This window comes from Eleutherodactylus coqui, chromosome 3, assembly GCF_035609145.1.
Source record: "Eleutherodactylus coqui strain aEleCoq1 chromosome 3, aEleCoq1.hap1, whole genome shotgun sequence".
NCBI lineage: Eukaryota > Metazoa > Chordata > Amphibia > Anura > Eleutherodactylidae > Eleutherodactylus > Eleutherodactylus coqui.
In genome coordinates, this window is record NC_089839.1 from 190,526,866 (window position 1) to 190,543,500 (window position 16,635).

General features: G+C 42.8%; 1 protein-coding gene across 4 annotated transcripts in view; it reads right to left on the reverse strand.

The window, feature by feature from the left end:
* Window positions 1-748: 748 nt before the first annotated feature.
* UBA3 (ubiquitin like modifier activating enzyme 3) overlaps window positions 749-16,635 on the reverse strand; it is a 28,934-nt gene continuing 13,047 nt past the window's right edge. For all 4 annotated transcript variants that reach the window (XM_066596670.1, XM_066596669.1, XM_066596671.1 and 1 more), the window contains 12 exons: window positions 15,443-15,486; window positions 15,286-15,350; window positions 12,533-12,688; window positions 11,351-11,453; window positions 9,990-10,103; window positions 9,565-9,618; window positions 8,698-8,734; window positions 7,332-7,413; window positions 6,951-7,051; window positions 3,087-3,150; window positions 2,933-2,987; window positions 749-1,279 (listed from right to left, as the gene is read on the reverse strand). In XM_066596670.1, the coding sequence (XP_066452767.1) occupies window positions 1,191-1,279; window positions 2,933-2,987; window positions 3,087-3,150; window positions 6,951-7,051; window positions 7,332-7,413; window positions 8,698-8,734; window positions 9,565-9,618; window positions 9,990-10,103; window positions 11,351-11,453; window positions 12,533-12,688; window positions 15,286-15,350; window positions 15,443-15,486 (964 nt within the window). In that variant the 3' untranslated portion in view covers window positions 749-1,190. The remainder of the gene's footprint in view (window positions 1,280-2,932; window positions 2,988-3,086; window positions 3,151-6,950; window positions 7,052-7,331; window positions 7,414-8,697; window positions 8,735-9,564; window positions 9,619-9,989; window positions 10,104-11,350; window positions 11,454-12,532; window positions 12,689-15,285; window positions 15,351-15,442; window positions 15,487-16,635) is intronic.

Genomic DNA, 16,635 nt, shown 5'->3' on the forward strand with positions numbered 1-16,635 from the left:
ACACAGCCGAGTGTAATGTAGGTCCATGAAAATCTGACCTATATTGCACTTGATTTTTGTGCAATTGCAATTCATTTTTGCATTAAAGACACAATTCATAGCGTTGTACGTGTTTTTATACGCACGTAAAAAAATGCCTGTGCTTTGTTGTTTTTAAAAAATGCATTGCACTTCCATGCAAGTAGCATGGAATGCAAGTGCAATGTGATTTTTTTCATCCTTCCATAGAAAATAATGGGCAATTAGTGAACTAGAATCACCCAAAAATAGAACCTGCTGGGATTTTTCTCTCTCGGACAATGAATCTCCAATCATGAAAGAGCCGTGGACATTCAGTGCATAGATGTATGTGGATTCAAACCTTATACCCCAGTGCAGAACCAGCCTGGTGTTATTGCCTTAAGAACTGGAAATAAATTTAAAGTAGGTTTACATGTAGTGGAAATGCTGCGGTATTTCCACAGCAGAAAATTCCGCAGCAAGTTCAGCAGCATTTACGTATCCGAAACAAAGTTAAAATCCACATCATCGGTGCGGATTTTGATTTGAAATCACCTGCGCTTCTGCAGCAAATTTCAAAAGATACAGCGCTGCTCCTCCCCCCTCTGAGGTCTTCATGCTTCCTTCACTTCCAACCTGGTGGCCTCTAGTGAGCGTAGCACCGCTGGTCACTGCCTGTGCTGCACTTCCACTACGTGTAAACATACCCTAAATCTCATCTTAGCACAGATTTGTTTTTCTACACTAACAAAGTAAAGAGGGTTTTATTATGCCTTATTACATTGTATACAGCTCTCCTGCAAAACACTTTACATGTTTCGTCATAAGAAAACAAAGTACATAAAAGAAACATACAGGCCTTTATACAGTATACAGCAGTTAACAGATCAGATTACTGTACATGGTGGAGGTTTCTAAAAGTCAAGTTAAAATGCTCCAGCGGCGTCTTTAAAGCCTATTTTATTCTCCCTTTCATAAATAATTGGCAATGGGGACTATGTTACACGAGCATTTTAACGATCATATGGATGGACGACCAAATGGAAAATCAGTCACTTGATACCAAACCACTGATCATCCGTCTGCCCTCCATCCCAGTGCTTATTAACGTCATAAATTACTGCACAGTCCTGTCTTATTTAATAACTAAAATTGGCCACATGGATCACATTCCAGCTGTGTCTTTCGGGCTAAGTTGTGAAATGAAGCTTGAACAGCACGGTCTGTGGCGTGGTAACGTCAGCAACTGCTAGCTCTTGTCCATCGACCAGGCCGAGCTCTATAGCAGAGGAAAAATAACATTAAAAAAAAAAGAGAAAATTTGCAGTTTGGGCATTTCATAGCAAAGCAATTACAATAAGAATCATTAAATTCTGCATTCCTTGTCTCAGTGTATTAAAGGGTTATCCCACCAATCACTTAGTTACACCAAACATCCTGAAATGCTCTTAATAACTGTTTTAAAATAATTTACAGCATTCCTGCGATACAGATACTTGGTTTTCCCCTTCCATGCGTCTCCTTGGTCCTGCTACTAATCTGTGCTGCTGGGAGTAACTCTGGCCAGAATCGGTCTCCTTTCCCCTCTGGCAACTTACTGTAGACACAGTCCTTACATCCTCTGCAGAAGGAGCCTTCTTTGCTATACTGCCATGTACTGCATTTCTATTGGCTCCCCTGCAGTGAGCAGAGGATCACTGTGCAGAGAACTGGCTGTGGTGAGGGCAACCAAGCATGCGTGTTCTCCAGCTCATTAGGTGGCGGGGTACACAGTTATAGACTGAATACCAGGAGGCACCATACTAAGCAAGCGTCAGAACTCCTCACTGGATCATTAACCCCTTCTCACTCTGTGATCCACATGTAAGTGCAAGTCGGTAGTTGACGATGGTGTTATTGTCAATGAGTCGGTGAGAAGAGGATGGGGAGGGGGCCTGAATATTCACCTATGTGTGCGCCCCTGTACTTGTCTGCCTTTAAGCAGAAAAGGGAGTGCTCCATTTTAAGAGGGCCACTATGGCTGGCAGGGGTCAGGGTCAAACTAATAGTTGACCGTGCCCCCTTGTCTTTTAAGAGCAAAGCCGGCAACAGAGTGGTTGATATCAGTCTGTTTGCCCTCTTCAGAGAGATAACAGAGTCTAGTGCCAGATTTCTGTTACCAGAGTCCAGAAGGTTACAGTTGAAGACTGAAGGGGTCTGCCTTCTGCAGACACTAAGCTATAGCTGGTTTGCTTGGTGCAGAAGTATAGCTGCTAGGAGGAGCTAACACTTTTTGGCTCAGTGTCAGCCTCCTAGTGGCAGTAGATATACTCAGTCTTCAGCTGTGTCACCAACAGACACTGACGAGAAACAAAAAAACAATGCCCTAATTGCTTTTTTGGTCACTCTGTCTCCCAATAAAAATATATGTACCCAAAATGATAGCAATAAAAACTACATCTTCATTATATGGTGCATTAAATTAAATCAGATCATTAAAAAAAAAAAAAAAACTCTTCCCACAAAAAACAAGCTCTCGTATGGCTATGTGGATGGAAAAATAAGGTTATTGCTCTTGAAAGGCAAGGATGAAAATAATGGAACCAAAAACCTGAGAAATCACCGGTAGTTTTAGGGTTAAGGAGAGCTTGACAGGTCCTCTTTAACTGACACTTCAATTTTTATGATCTCTACAATGAATATATTTAATGGTTAAACAATCCCTTTAAGGTTGGTGACATTAACCCTTTAGGACCAAGCGTTGTAAATATACAGCGCTTGGTCCTGGGCTTCAATCCCGGTTGATAGCAGATGTACGGCAGGGATTAAAGCCTCTGCTCCTGCAATCAAGCAGGGGCAGGTCGGGTTCTCAGCCGTTAGTCACAGCTGAGAACCCAGAGGAAAAGGGAGCAGCAGTTTTTAATATTTCCACACTCTCTCAATGCCACTGCACCTTTTAACGTTTTGCACAAATTCGGTCTTGTTCGTTCTTCTATAGATGCTACAGTCTGCAAGACAAAAGGAGGTTTTTAGTAACGGTGAATCCACAAAATAAAAATAGAAACATTTTTACACACAGCTAGAGAAATTTCCACAAATGTTTGTACCTGTAAATAGAGGGTCTTATTCTTCCCATCCAGAGTTGCAGTGATGGCAGGAGACTTCATCTGTCTGCAGGGAAACAAAGACATGTCAGGCACTGGGATTGGTATAGTAAAGGCTTTTTGGTTGTACCTGCGCTGAAGTGAGGGGACCTGAACGTTTTCTATAAAACGCACAAAATGAAGAACATAGCAAAAAAGAACAATCTGCATTAAAAGGGGTGTTCCCTTCATGGCCAAACATGGCTGCAAAGGGAACACCTCTATATATAAGGTGGACAGGAAGACAAAAACAGCCAAGCATAGGTGGGCTATGCTGTTTCCAAAGCTTCCATAGACACCACTTACAGCAAGCTATGTGGTTTGTTTAACTCCCATTAACTTCTGTTGGAATTACAGGAAGAGCGGGCAAAGCTTGCTTGGAGTTTCCCCAAGTACTAACTACTTTCAGCCACATCATATAGCGAAGCCAGGGGTAGCGGAGGCCACAACTTATGGCATATTCTGTGGAGTCGAGATACCCTTTCAAGCACATGCAGAGTTTCTCATCGTAATACAATAGGTTCGTCAATATTAATTATCATGTACAAGCAGTCGGTTGCAAGGCAGCATAGACATGGAGAAGGCATGTCGGTGTATTATATGCCCTTCCATATGCACCCATCTTATGGATGGGAGCGCCATCCAGTAGGCACAAGAGGCCGTTCAAGGGGAAAAGGGATTGCAAGGCTTCAGTGACAACATAAGGGAACATCTTCAAAAAAAAAAAAAAAAAAAGACTATATGGGTGAGTGCATAAGCACATCCCCATGACTCCCCTAAAAGCGGACAATCACTTTGCAAAAATTCCAGACAAAATAGCTCAACATACTGCAGTATTTCATCTGAGAAAACACTGGGCAGCTTGACAAAAGCAGAATGGACGCCATTATAGTGAACCCACTGTGTTTGGCGCCATTCAGTTGCATCATAAGACAGATCCGTTTGGCTCAGAGATTACATTCTTTCATAACCGAGTAGGAAACCAGAATCCACAGTGCAAGTGTAAATGAGCCTTAACTGGGTGTCATTTTACAAAGAAATGTACAAAGGCCTTTATAGAGTTTTATATAAAACTGTCAACTTTTAGCCCAATGCGTGGTAATGGTTTAGTTCCACATGTCCAGCACACCTCAGTGAATTCCTGTGTCTGACCCAGGAGGGATGTTCGTCAGGAAATACTGGTATGGGGGGAATTATGTAGAAGTCTTCTGACAATACTACTAGTGGTGACAGGATGAGCCATTCAGTAGATAATGTACTTAAATATATAGGGGTGAAGATTATTGGCAACAAATAAACTTGTTTACTATATTCGGTACACAAATATATATGTAGGACAGCAACAACTCCATGGACGTGTTTGTGTGCCCCAGGTAGGGTGTTGATGTCAGGCAGATGTGATGGATATACAGTGAGCGGATCATTATCACCAACCAGACCAGTTCCTCTGTATATCACGCCTGCATGGGGCAGTCAGAAATGTCATGGAAAACGTCAATGACATTTTCCAATTTTTTCTGATGTGTATACAAACACATGCAATCAGAAAATGTCCAATCAGACTTTGATATGTCCAATCAGGACAGGACGCATTATAGTCAATGCCTAGAATGGGAATGAAAAGAGTCTGGAGATGAGATGAGAGGAGAGAGATGACAGATGGGAAGAGAAGCCACCTCCTGGACAACAAGTGAAGCCAAGACCAAAGACCAGATCCGTAAGCTGGATGTACATATCGTCTGTGGGATCAGTTGTAGGAAGGATCCTACCAGCAAAGGGAACAATTCAGTTGGCTATCAATTCATTCATACATTGCCAGACGGATTAACAGAGTAAGTGTGGTGGGACAAATATCGCTTTCACACAGGAGCGATAGTTGTTCGGTGAACGGAAGCGAAGCACGCCGGATACATCTTCCAGCCACTCTTCTCCATTTACTGTGAGCAGGCAGCCAGTCATTATATGAACGACTGCCTGTTTACACCGAGCGAAAGGTCACTCAGTCACTTCCTTGCATTGAACAGAAACAAAGTGACTAGCGACTAATGAGGGACTTCTTGCCAAGTACCCTGTTCCCTGTTGGGTCCTGCTTTTACACGGGATAACCATTAGTCAAAATCACATATCTGAGCGATTTCTTTGATCGATAATCATTCCATGTAAAAGTATCCCAACATTTGAAAAAATATGCTTGAAAATTATTTAATGTGAAATATAGGCACTTACTAAAAAACACATCAGAAGAGCTGACAGGATCCCTTTTACCCCTAAGGATGCGGTCCCTTTTTTTTTTTTCATTGTCGTTTTTTTCTCCCCCCTTTTAAAAAATCATAACTCCTTTATTTATCCATCAACATAGCTGTCTGAGGGCTTGTTTTGGCGGAATGTGTTGTATTTTTCATAGGTACTATTTAATGTACCATATAACATACCGAAAAACTTTAAAAAACCTTACATAGTTTTTTTTTTTGCTGTACTAGTTTTATTTTTTTTTAAAGACATTTAATTTTTTAAAGTTATTTTCTACTGCATCTTCTGCGCACAATAACTTTTTTATTTTTCCATCTACATAGTTATAAGCGGGCTAATTTTTTGCCAGACGTCCTGCAGCTTACACTAGTACCATTTTGGAATACATATGACTTTTTGATCGCTTTTTATTGAATTTTTTCTGGGAGACAAGGTGACCAAAAAAGTGCATTTCTGGCGTTCTTTATTTTTTTTCTTCGTACAACATTCACCGTGCGGGGTAAACAATGCATTACTTTGACAGATTGGACTTTCACGGACGCAGCAATACCAAATATGTATTTTTGTTTCATTATTTAGATTCTTTTATTATAGATATGGCAAAAGTGTGATGATTTAAAAACTTTTTTTTTTTTACAATTAGTGAAACCTTATTGATCTTATTTTTATTTTCTTTTTCGATGGCTTGATAGGCAGTCTGCTAAAACAGCCCTGGGCCTTTCACAAGGTCCCCGGCTGCCATGACACCTGTAGAGCTCTCTGTGATCTCATCGCGAGGGGGCCGTACGGGACCCCCGAACATCGTTCAGGGGATTTAAATGCCGCTGTCAGACTTGATAGTGGCATTTAAAGGGTCAATAGTGACGAACAGCTGCACAACTGATTGCAGCTATTGCCTGCGGGCGCTGTATGAAGAGAGGTCGTGCCGCGATCTCCCTTAATACATACTCAAACGCTGCAGAACGTAAATGTAAGTCCTGCAGTGTTAAGGGAAGGGGTCAATGAACTAGGCAGGGGGTACTTGCTTTCTGATTAGTAAAAAAAATACATATTTCTACCGATCAACTAGCGAAGAGCTTACTGCATTACACTACCAGTGTCATATCGGTCTTAAGACCATTTTACAAGGGATGACAGTTGGGCCCAAATATTCACTTTCCTGATCATAGTCCCACATTTAAAAGCACATGATCAGCCTACAAATAAGCAAACGCTCATTCATTAGCTGATCAGGTCCTTATTTTGCGGACATCTCCTCGTGTAAACGGTGACACGTGCCGCTGGTGAGCTTGTTCAGTATAGGGACAAACGATCACCGCAACGACCGTTCGTCTCCATACCAGCGATGAGAACAGCAGGAACAAGCGCTGACCAACGTGCTTTGTCAATCTGTAGTGGTTTACAATGCCCTGAGAATTCTGTAGCAGTAAAAGGCCATTACTTCTCTAGTTGGTGTTGGTCTTGCTAGATCAGCAATCCATATGCTGAATTGTGGAATGAAATACAAAGTGCATGTAAACAACATAATGTGACTACAGCAGAATCTCCCAAGGTTGTGCGGTTTGATGTATTACTTACAACGATGTGTCATTTATTAAATAATCCAAAACCTCTTGGAGTTTAGCAGAGGGGGGAAACTGGATTTTTTGGGGAAGTTGGCTGCAAGCCGCACAGTTTTCCTGTTAAGAAAATATACAATCATCAATTAGCAAAATGTTATAAACAATTCTGACAATTAGTAGATTTCTACTCGCTAATTTTAAAGGGTTTTTTCAGGGCTATAACACCGGTAATTTATCCTTATGCTAGACAATCCATATGATTGGTTGGGGTCTGACCCCCATTGATCAGCAGAATGAAGGGGCTGCAGTCCAGGAAAACCCCTTAGGAATGTATAAAAATAATTGTTCTAACCTAAGGGTTTACTTTGACTGGCTACAATATAACATTATAGCCTACCTTCCTTTCTGCTTCAAAGGTGTACGTGTACAATCCATCCACGTCATTAAATACCAGGTAATTATTCAGCGGCGTATAAGCACTGTCTCCAAATAAAAGCAAAAGATGGTTGTTAAGACTTAAAGGGACTAGATCACCAAAATGTTTTTTTATTAATTTAAATCAGATGGTGAAACATTTTCTTAAAGTTTTTATTTTCGGATTATGCATTTTATTCTGTATGTACATGACTATGGGAGCGGCCATCTTTTCTGAGCTATATTTAATATCATTAAGAGAATTTATAAACATACTTTAAGGCAGCCTCATGGCCTATTCACATGGACAGGCGCTGACCCATTGACTTGTATTGGAGACTGTACTAGACATGGTCTGTGACCTGTGCAGAGGTCAACTTAGAGGGAGGGGGAGTAGATCATCACAGCTGATCACCTATTGTGAATGGAGGATCCGGTGTTATCTACATATAGGTGTTACCTGTCAAGCCAGCTCCGTACAGGCGAGAAAATCATGAGAGATTTGTGCGTTGCGAGAAGCACAAAATGAACCCCATTCTTTTGAATGGAGTCATACACGAGTGATGTTTTCCTGCATGGCACCGAGATGCAGGAAACAAATCGTGACATGTTCCATCTCTTTGCATGCGCTCACATCGCACTGTCCATTGTTCTCAATGGGGCCGGTGGCAGCATCACACCACGTACCAGGTGCACGCAATGCAAGGTCTCCCATTGAAAACAATGTGAGAAACGTCCCTGGAGTTGTACAAGGCTGTTTTGACATAAAAACGCCTCGCATTTGCAGGGAATTCACATGGTGGGGAGTGCGATATACGGGAGGGATTCACGGCTCCGTATCGTGCTCGCCCCTTGTGAAGTTAGCCTCAGTGTAATCCCGCCTGTGATGTTAATGAGATGACTGCTGCAAAGCTTTCTCTACAGATCAGGAAGTAACAGACTTGCATTATGCTGGGTTGTTAGTGTGAAAAATGCAGGATTTTAGGGTTTTTCAAATATACATGATAATTATTCAGTGTAAACATGGCCAATGATTGAATAATGAGTGATAAGCCATTCACCTATCGTTCATTTTACGCAAGTTTAAAAATTGATTTGCTAATCGTTGGGTTTAAACACCAGTCGTTCAGTCATTCTCATTTATTGGAACAGCTAAATGAACGACTGAATCATCCAGTTAAAAAACTATTTATCTTTGTGTTTTCTCGCTCCGTGTAAAAGAACCCTTGAAAAGAAAATCATCAAAAATTCCTAAATATATGTTTAAACACAAAAGTGTTCTGATGACACATTCCCTTTCATGAAAATGATCAAATGTCCCTAATTAATAATCTCAATGATTTATTTACCTGGTAGCTATCTTGAATACTTCATTCGCACAGGCAGCTAAAAACACAAACAACGTTACAGGTCATTGAAAGACATTACACCTTCACTGCACATACTGTATACTATTTGCTGGTATTTTCCACTAAGGGTGCCTATACAAGCTCCATCACAAAAACATTTGAATCTCTGCTGTTTGCAGAGCAGCATCTGGACTTGTCACCATTTCAATGATCAGAAGTAAGCATGCAAAGTACAGCATATACAGAAATCCTGAGGCTGGGTTCACACAGGGCGGAATCCCGCCGGAAATCTCGCAGTTTTGCGGCAGCGAAAAACCGCGAGATTTCCGCCAGGAAAGTGTAGCTTCAAAACCAGCAGTACTTAGCCACGGGTTTTGGAGTGGCTTTGCCGCATGATTTTCGGTTGCAGCCGGCTCTCCCATAGAGGAGTGCGGCCACAACGGGAAAAAAAAAATTAGACATGCTGCGGCTTTGCCGCGATGGATTGGCCGTCCCGTGTGGACGAGATTTTTGCCAAATTTCGTTCACGTGACTGGATAATCCCGGGATTAGCGGCCGCAGACGGATTTGCCGCAGATCATCTATAACCATTCTGCAGCAAATTCCGCCACGTATGGACAGACGCTAATAGACACCCATAAGAACCAGCAATAATGGTAATATATTTCTCAACCTCTATTTTCCAGTACACATTCAATAACTGATGCATCGGTGCTGACTCGCTTGTAAGTTGGAAGCCATGGCGCTAGTGTGAGGAGAATCTTATACATCACCAGGTATGAATTAGATCTACAGTTCAGACATTCACACAAGCTTTGCTTTTATGACACAAAGTGACACAGATTCCCGCACGTTCCTTATGGTTACCTGCAATCACTGCATTTGTAGATGCTACAGCAGGGATGATTCTTTTCACAACACCTAAGAAAGCAATCAGATATCAGACAAAGGACAAAAGGAATTGGAATGAAATGTAAAGGTGGCTTGAGAAACTTATGAAAATATGTAACAACGGCCTATTTCACATCTTGTCACGTGATCTAAGGGTGGAGGATTCATGTCCGACCAGGTAATCTAATGTATGGTCAAACATCTTGGGCAGAAAAACACAACTAGAGATGAGCAAATCTAAGACAGCTTCACCAATGGATGCATTTCTTGTTACGGAACTGTATTATTAACACAGCAGCCTCCATTGTCAAACACGGTTCTCTAATAGGAAATACACCAGCAATATGAATGGCTACAGGTCTACTCATCTCTAGTTACAAGGTTTGGCTTTCTGTACTCACCCTGAGTAAGTCTGTATGTTACGCCTCGGATATTATATTGTGCCGCCCTCTCCAAAGAATTTTTAAAAATCCACTGAATGTGTTCAGGATCGTCTCCATCCAGCTGTACGCTCTCTGCATTAAGAGATCCAGATGTATAGTAAAATACTCCATTCTCCATAATGGATGCAAGTACAGTTAAATGATTGTCCAGTTGTAAACTATAGATGGCCTATCCTCAGGATAGATCATCAATAGTAAGTCAGCAGGATCCATTGTCCAGGACCCTGCCAATCAGCTGGGCTGGTGCACTCATGCATTTATGCAGGAAGAAGGCAGCTTTATTCTCATTGCAGTGGGCAAGGTTGGTGTTACAGGCCAAGGTCTTATTCATTTCAATGACAACCAAGCCTGCAATACCAAGCCTCAACACTGCAGTGGGAACGGAGCTGTCTGCTTCCTGCAGAAAATATCTCAAACCATAAGCGTAACAGCTTGGCAAAAAGCTTATTAGGTAGGGATCCCAGGCAATGAACCCTTGCTGATTTACTATCGATGACCTATTCTGAGGATAGGCCATCAAAAGTTTACAACCGGACAATCCCTTTTAAAACAGGAATTGTAATGCAGATCGCCAGGAACAAAAACATACAAATCACATGGATATTTTACAACCCTATTCCATTAACCGCTTGAGCGGCACGCCCGGAAATTGTCCAGGACGAGCTCCACTGCCCATAGTGATATAGGCCGGAAATCTTCCGGGCTATGTTTCACTATGGGACCTGGCTATGTTTCACTATGGGACCTGGCTATGTTTCACTATGGGACCTGGCTATGTTTCACTATGGGACCTGGCTATGTTTCACTATGGGACCTGCAGAACACAGTGCCAGAGAACAGTGCAGGACTTTAAAAAAAGAAGCAGGAAGATATTACCGATCTGCCGGCAACCTCCTGCTTCTTTTTTTAAAACTCCTGCACTGCTTTGTTTACAGGTTGCCACGAAGATCATCGGCTTGTCAGAAGCCAGGCAATGGTCCCTGTGACAGGAAGAGCTGGTGATCGGCTGCCAGAGGACACAGAATAGAGACAGCAGGTGGCACTATTCAAACATTGGTCCTGGAATATCTGGAGATAGAATAGTGCCACCTGCTGTTTTTAACATTGGCCCTGTAATATCTAAGTATAGAAATACAAAGAAAAGTGCATAATAAATGGACTGGATTTAACTAAAACAATTATTTTTCATCGGAGAACTCCCTTAACACTAGGGCTCCTGTGAGTTTTTGCTCCTCATTACTTTTAATTACTACTATAATTTTTGCTTCTCGGGATTCCCATCACAACAGGTAGTTGATGGAATAAAAACTGTTTCTTACCTCCAAACGGCTGTTCCTTTGGCCACTGCAATATCCGGACATATTCTATACAGTGCTCTGGTAATCTGGGCATAGATGCAATTGTACACATGGGGAAATTAATCTGGAACAAACACCCCACATTGGTAGTTAGAAAATTTGTGACATTTTATACGGGATTTCCAAGACTATCACTAATGGCCCACGATGACCCCTGGGATGATTGCCAATCAACAAAACCAAGGGGCCCCCAGTGCTTAAGTTGTTTTACACAGGCACAGCGCTATATGTACAAGAGTGTATTTTAATGAGACTGAGCAGCAGTACTAGGCATGGCCATCTCTACAGATTTAACACAGCTGTGCATGTGTGAACAATTAAGGAGGCACTGCGCTCATTCTGATTATTGATGGGAGTCTCATGGGTGTTCAAGTCATAGAAATTCTTTCACTTTTAAACACCTTCATTTGGCTTATACAGCTCAGCAATCACAGAGCAAATTGCACTATGGGAGCTTTCCCAAAGTGGTTACTATGCTGCGGCATTCCGTCTGGGGTTTACATCAAAACTGCTAAAAACAGCATTATGACGAAAGCCTTAAACAAAAGGGAATGGAACCAAACGAAAACCTTGCAAAATGGACACCAAAATAAAGTCTGTTGCATTTCCAGTATAGAATAGCATAGTCGACTAAGACTGGGTTCCCACACGGCATATTACCGGCGGAAATCTCGCGGTTTGGCCGCAGTGAAAAACCGCAAGATTTCCACCGAGAAAGCACTGCTTCAAAATCCGCGGTACTTAGCTGCAGGTTTTGAAGCGGCTTGGCTGCACGCTTTTCCACTGCGGCCAGCGCTCCCGTAGAAAAAAGCACAGCTGCAACGGGGGAAAAAAAAAGAAAGAATGCACATACTTCTGCCAGTTTTGCCGCGACGGATATGCCGTCCCATGTGGACGAAACTTCTGAGAAATCTTGTCCACATGGCTGGCCAATCCCAGGATTAGCGGCCGCAAGCGGATCTGCCACGGCAAAATTCTGGACGGAATTCCGCGGCAAATCCGCACTGTGTGAACCCAGTCTAAGCCTCCTGTTAATACGCACTTCCCAGTTTTGTTGCTCTTAATACATGACATTTAAAACCATCATGTGCTTGTGTAAGAAAGGGCCCTAAACACTGAGTACATGAAAGCCTGCACCCTTACCTGTGGTGGGTACAGCTCCAGAGTACACTCCACACAGGCTGTCATGCCTGGTAAAATGACCCGGGCATTTCCTTTAAAGCCTTCTGTACCGCCGTCAATTAGAGGAATTACTGAACTTTGCTGCAGTACTCCATCTTCATAGTTCAGAAGAGACAGCTAAGAAAGAAGTTAAAAAAAAAAAGCAAAACTTAAAGAGACAGTAAAATACATAGAGAAAACCCTGATTGGTGCCCTGGGAGCCGGCACTCTACTTTTCCTTTTCTTGCTTTAATACATTTCTCCCAATGTCTCCTCTCAAACCTTGCAAGGTTTGCCCCACAAAATAAAGACATCCCCTATCCACATGATAGGAGAAAACTTTCTATCTGTCGTTGTTCCAACCACTAGGATTCTCACCCATCACGAAGACAAGGGTTCTGAAGATCAATGAATGAAGCAATGGTCATACATGATCAACCGCTGCTCCATTCATTCAGGGGGTACTGCTGTATCTTGACACCACCGGAAGCTAGGGGTGTGAGAGCTGTCACCATGACTGAACGCCCGTCACACCCCTAGGTTCAGATTGGCTGAAAAGATACAGCAGTAACGGGCGGGGGAGTGAGCAGGACACTGTATATCCCAACACAGTGAGTGCGCTGCGAACTCCTGATTGCCAGCCTGAAGCTAGGTCCTAGCAGCATGCAAGAAGTTTGTGCCGAAATAGAGGGTTAGGGTTACTTTATCAGTTAGGCTTACATTTACAGCTAATAATGTAAGCCAAACCCTAAGCCTCCATTATGGCACAATATCCTTGCACGATGCTAGGAAGTTCGGCGGCCGCGTGCTCCCCCCTTCCCACACCCCACCAGCGCCAATAGCAAAATCCCGACCTTGTCACTTACTCTCCTCTGCCGTGGGAACCCTCTCCGCCGCGGCAGCCCCTAAGACCTTGCCAGCCGCCTGATCTACTGTTCCCTTAACTGTGAAGGGCCCCCGCTTACTATGCTACCCCATCCAGCCCACACAAGGCACCGTTACAGAGGGCAACCGACAGGGTCAGGAGGCCGGATGCCGAACACAGGAGGAGGCCAGGACAAGGCACAGCGCCAGGATCACTGATCCAAAAGCTGGCAGATACCTTCCTCAGCAAACCAGCACTGGAGGGGTGAATGCAGCCAATCAGCCCACAGAGTGGTGAGTGCAGCCAATGACACACTGGGGGCGTCACCTGGCTGTCAAGCAGTCTAACAGTTGGCTACACCCACCACTTCCGGTGGCGTCAAGGTACACCAGTACCCATTCAGGGATCTTCTAGACCTCCATGTTCTTAATCGTGTGAGTCTCAGCAGTCAGACCCCCACTGATGAAATAATTATCCTCTATCCTGTGGCACAACCCCTTTAAGGGTAAATCCAGAGATTCACATCTTTTTCAGTACGTAATGCGTTTTTAACCCACGATCAAGTACTGGATGTTTTCCTCTCTGCATTGCCATATTCAAGCTGTGGATCAACAGGAGATATCCTGTGCACCTGTGGAAGTGTCTTGTTTAAAGCAAGGTTTTGGAACACAACTCTGTCCTGAGACTTAAGGATTATATTATCTGTAGTCGTTTTCTGTCGTTCCTCCGAGACATCAGTTTCTGTACCTGTTTTTGGCCATCCAAATTGTCTGCAATTTTCTAGCTACCTAAAGCACGCTGCTCTCCGACTGGTCAGTGCTGATCAAGTGAGCAAACATATTTTAGTCTAATACTAACAATGTATTGTGGTAATTAGGTAGTCTGAAGACTGCATCGGCCATTTTAGACGGCTGAAACAGGACTTGAAACAGGTGAAATCAGAGAGATGGCAGTGAAGAATGACTGCAGGTAATATACCCCCTTCAGTCCCGGGACAGAATTACATCCTGAAACTGGAGGGTAACTTTAAAGCTGCTACATTGACTCTGGCTACCAATAGAGGTGAGCAGCCTGCTAAACGGTCATCTCCCATAACAAGATTTAGCATCTATACAAAGGACAGCTTGTAAATGTTAGTTTGCAGGTGGCCCCACCGCTGTGGTGAAAAGTTGTATGGTGCAGAGGTCAATTATGCACTATACAGATCCATACAATTCAATAGAAGCTACCTACTCATTCACCACAGTCCCCCCTACTAGTGTTTAGTAGCGTTCCTGGCCATCCAACCTCTCCCAGCAGTGGAGGCTCCAGCCATACAACATTTAGCATCTATCCCGTGGAGAAAAAAAAAAACGGTCATTATAAAAATTAGAAAAATAGAACATTAATAGGGAAAAGTTAAGAAAGGAGGGATTGGAGAGAGAGAGACCGGGTAACGGGCAAAAGAAATATGACCCCCCCTCGAATGCAACAAAAAATCTAACCCTGAATCAATAAAAGAAAACAGCAAGAAGATAAGCAACACGAAGACCAAAGAAGAAAACAAATATACGTTACATGAACTGTTATTATTGTTTACGACACAACACTGTGTTCATTCAGAGACAGTTTACCCAAAGAACAGAATGTTGAGAGAGAGATCTTAGGGGGGATGGGGGAGGGAGGGTGGTGAGGGGAAGGGGGTGGGTGAGAGGGGGAGGGGGAGGGAGGGAGGGGAAACCAAAGATTTGTTAAAAAAAATGTTTTAAAATATGCAAAAGGTGAAAAAGTTTAATAAAAAATACTTTAATTAAAAAAAAAGAAAAATAGAACATATCATTTCTAATGACCGTGTTCTATTATATTCTTCTACAATATATAAAAATATTACCAGCATTCCATTCAACCAGCGCCTGGCGATAATGGAATCCAGACCGCACACTATAATATGGAAATCTGAAAATGTAAGAAGAGCAGAAACATAGTTACGGGCAGAACAAACATATGTCCTCTAAGAAATGGCGTTTGGCATGTGAAATAATCGTTACCTCTGTAAAAGGACTCATCAAAATCTTGAATCTTTTTATAATGTCTTCAATTTCTATGTGTTAAAGAAAACAAGTACAACATGACATGGTGAGGTGACGGCAAAGAATCAGGATGTTTATGGAGATGAACTGAGCAATACGGACACGCCAAAAACACCATCTCACCGCATTTTGGAAAAGATCTTCATAATTAATTAAAGAGACACTCCAACAAAATGAATACATTGTGTTAAAGGGGACTCCCAGCTCAGCTCTTCTTTGTCGAGATAGTAAAACCTGGCGCTCAGTTTTTGACCTGCCGTCAGAAACAATCAGGCACTATGGCCCAATGCTGTTTCTGTAGCTCTCATTGAAGTGAATGGGAACGATGGAAATAGTGTAGAGAAGCAGAGAGAACAGTAACTCTATAAGCTAAATACATGACCTTTATGCAACATGATACAGGGATGTAAAGAACACTCAGGCCCTGCACCAAGATTAACACAGAGTATTTGTTTTACTTGAACTGAGGAGGGAGGGGGGGGGGGGGGGGTCTCACTGCTGAGACTTCCCGTCAATTTCAAGAACAGGGGGTCCCATGTTCCCCATCCTCCTTACTGTGAGCGGTGCAGTAACCCCACAAGCACATTCATTTTTAATGAGACCGCTGAGATATCAAAGTGGGACCCACTCAGGTATTTCTGTCAGCGACATTGAAATGAATGGAGCGCTCACTGTGAATGCTCAACCAGCGCTCTCTTTGTTCTGAGGTCACTGTGGAGGAAGAAGCAACCCCCACAGTGACAGAACACGGGAGTCCTGTTCTTGAGATCGTGGGGGTCTAAGCAAGTTATCCTCTATCCTGTGGATAGGGAACACCTTAAAAATTCTTATGCAAACCCTTTAAATGAGTTGCCCAAGTACTCTCTCTTGCCTGATCGGACATCAGGTGCATGCAGAGCAATCATGAAGGTGAAGAATCTGTCTGTAGCCCAATACATATTGTGCACAGGTTCTATTCTAATTAACAGGACCATTGCATGACACTTGCTGAGTGTCAGAGGGTTGCCACTGGAACTATACAACCTAGCATGTAATTGTATCTCTCCACACATTATGTCAAATAGAGTAGGACAATATGCCTGGACAACCCTTTAAAAGGGTTGTTCACATCAAACAATCCCTTTTTTGTTAGAAGAGTCTCATGATAATAA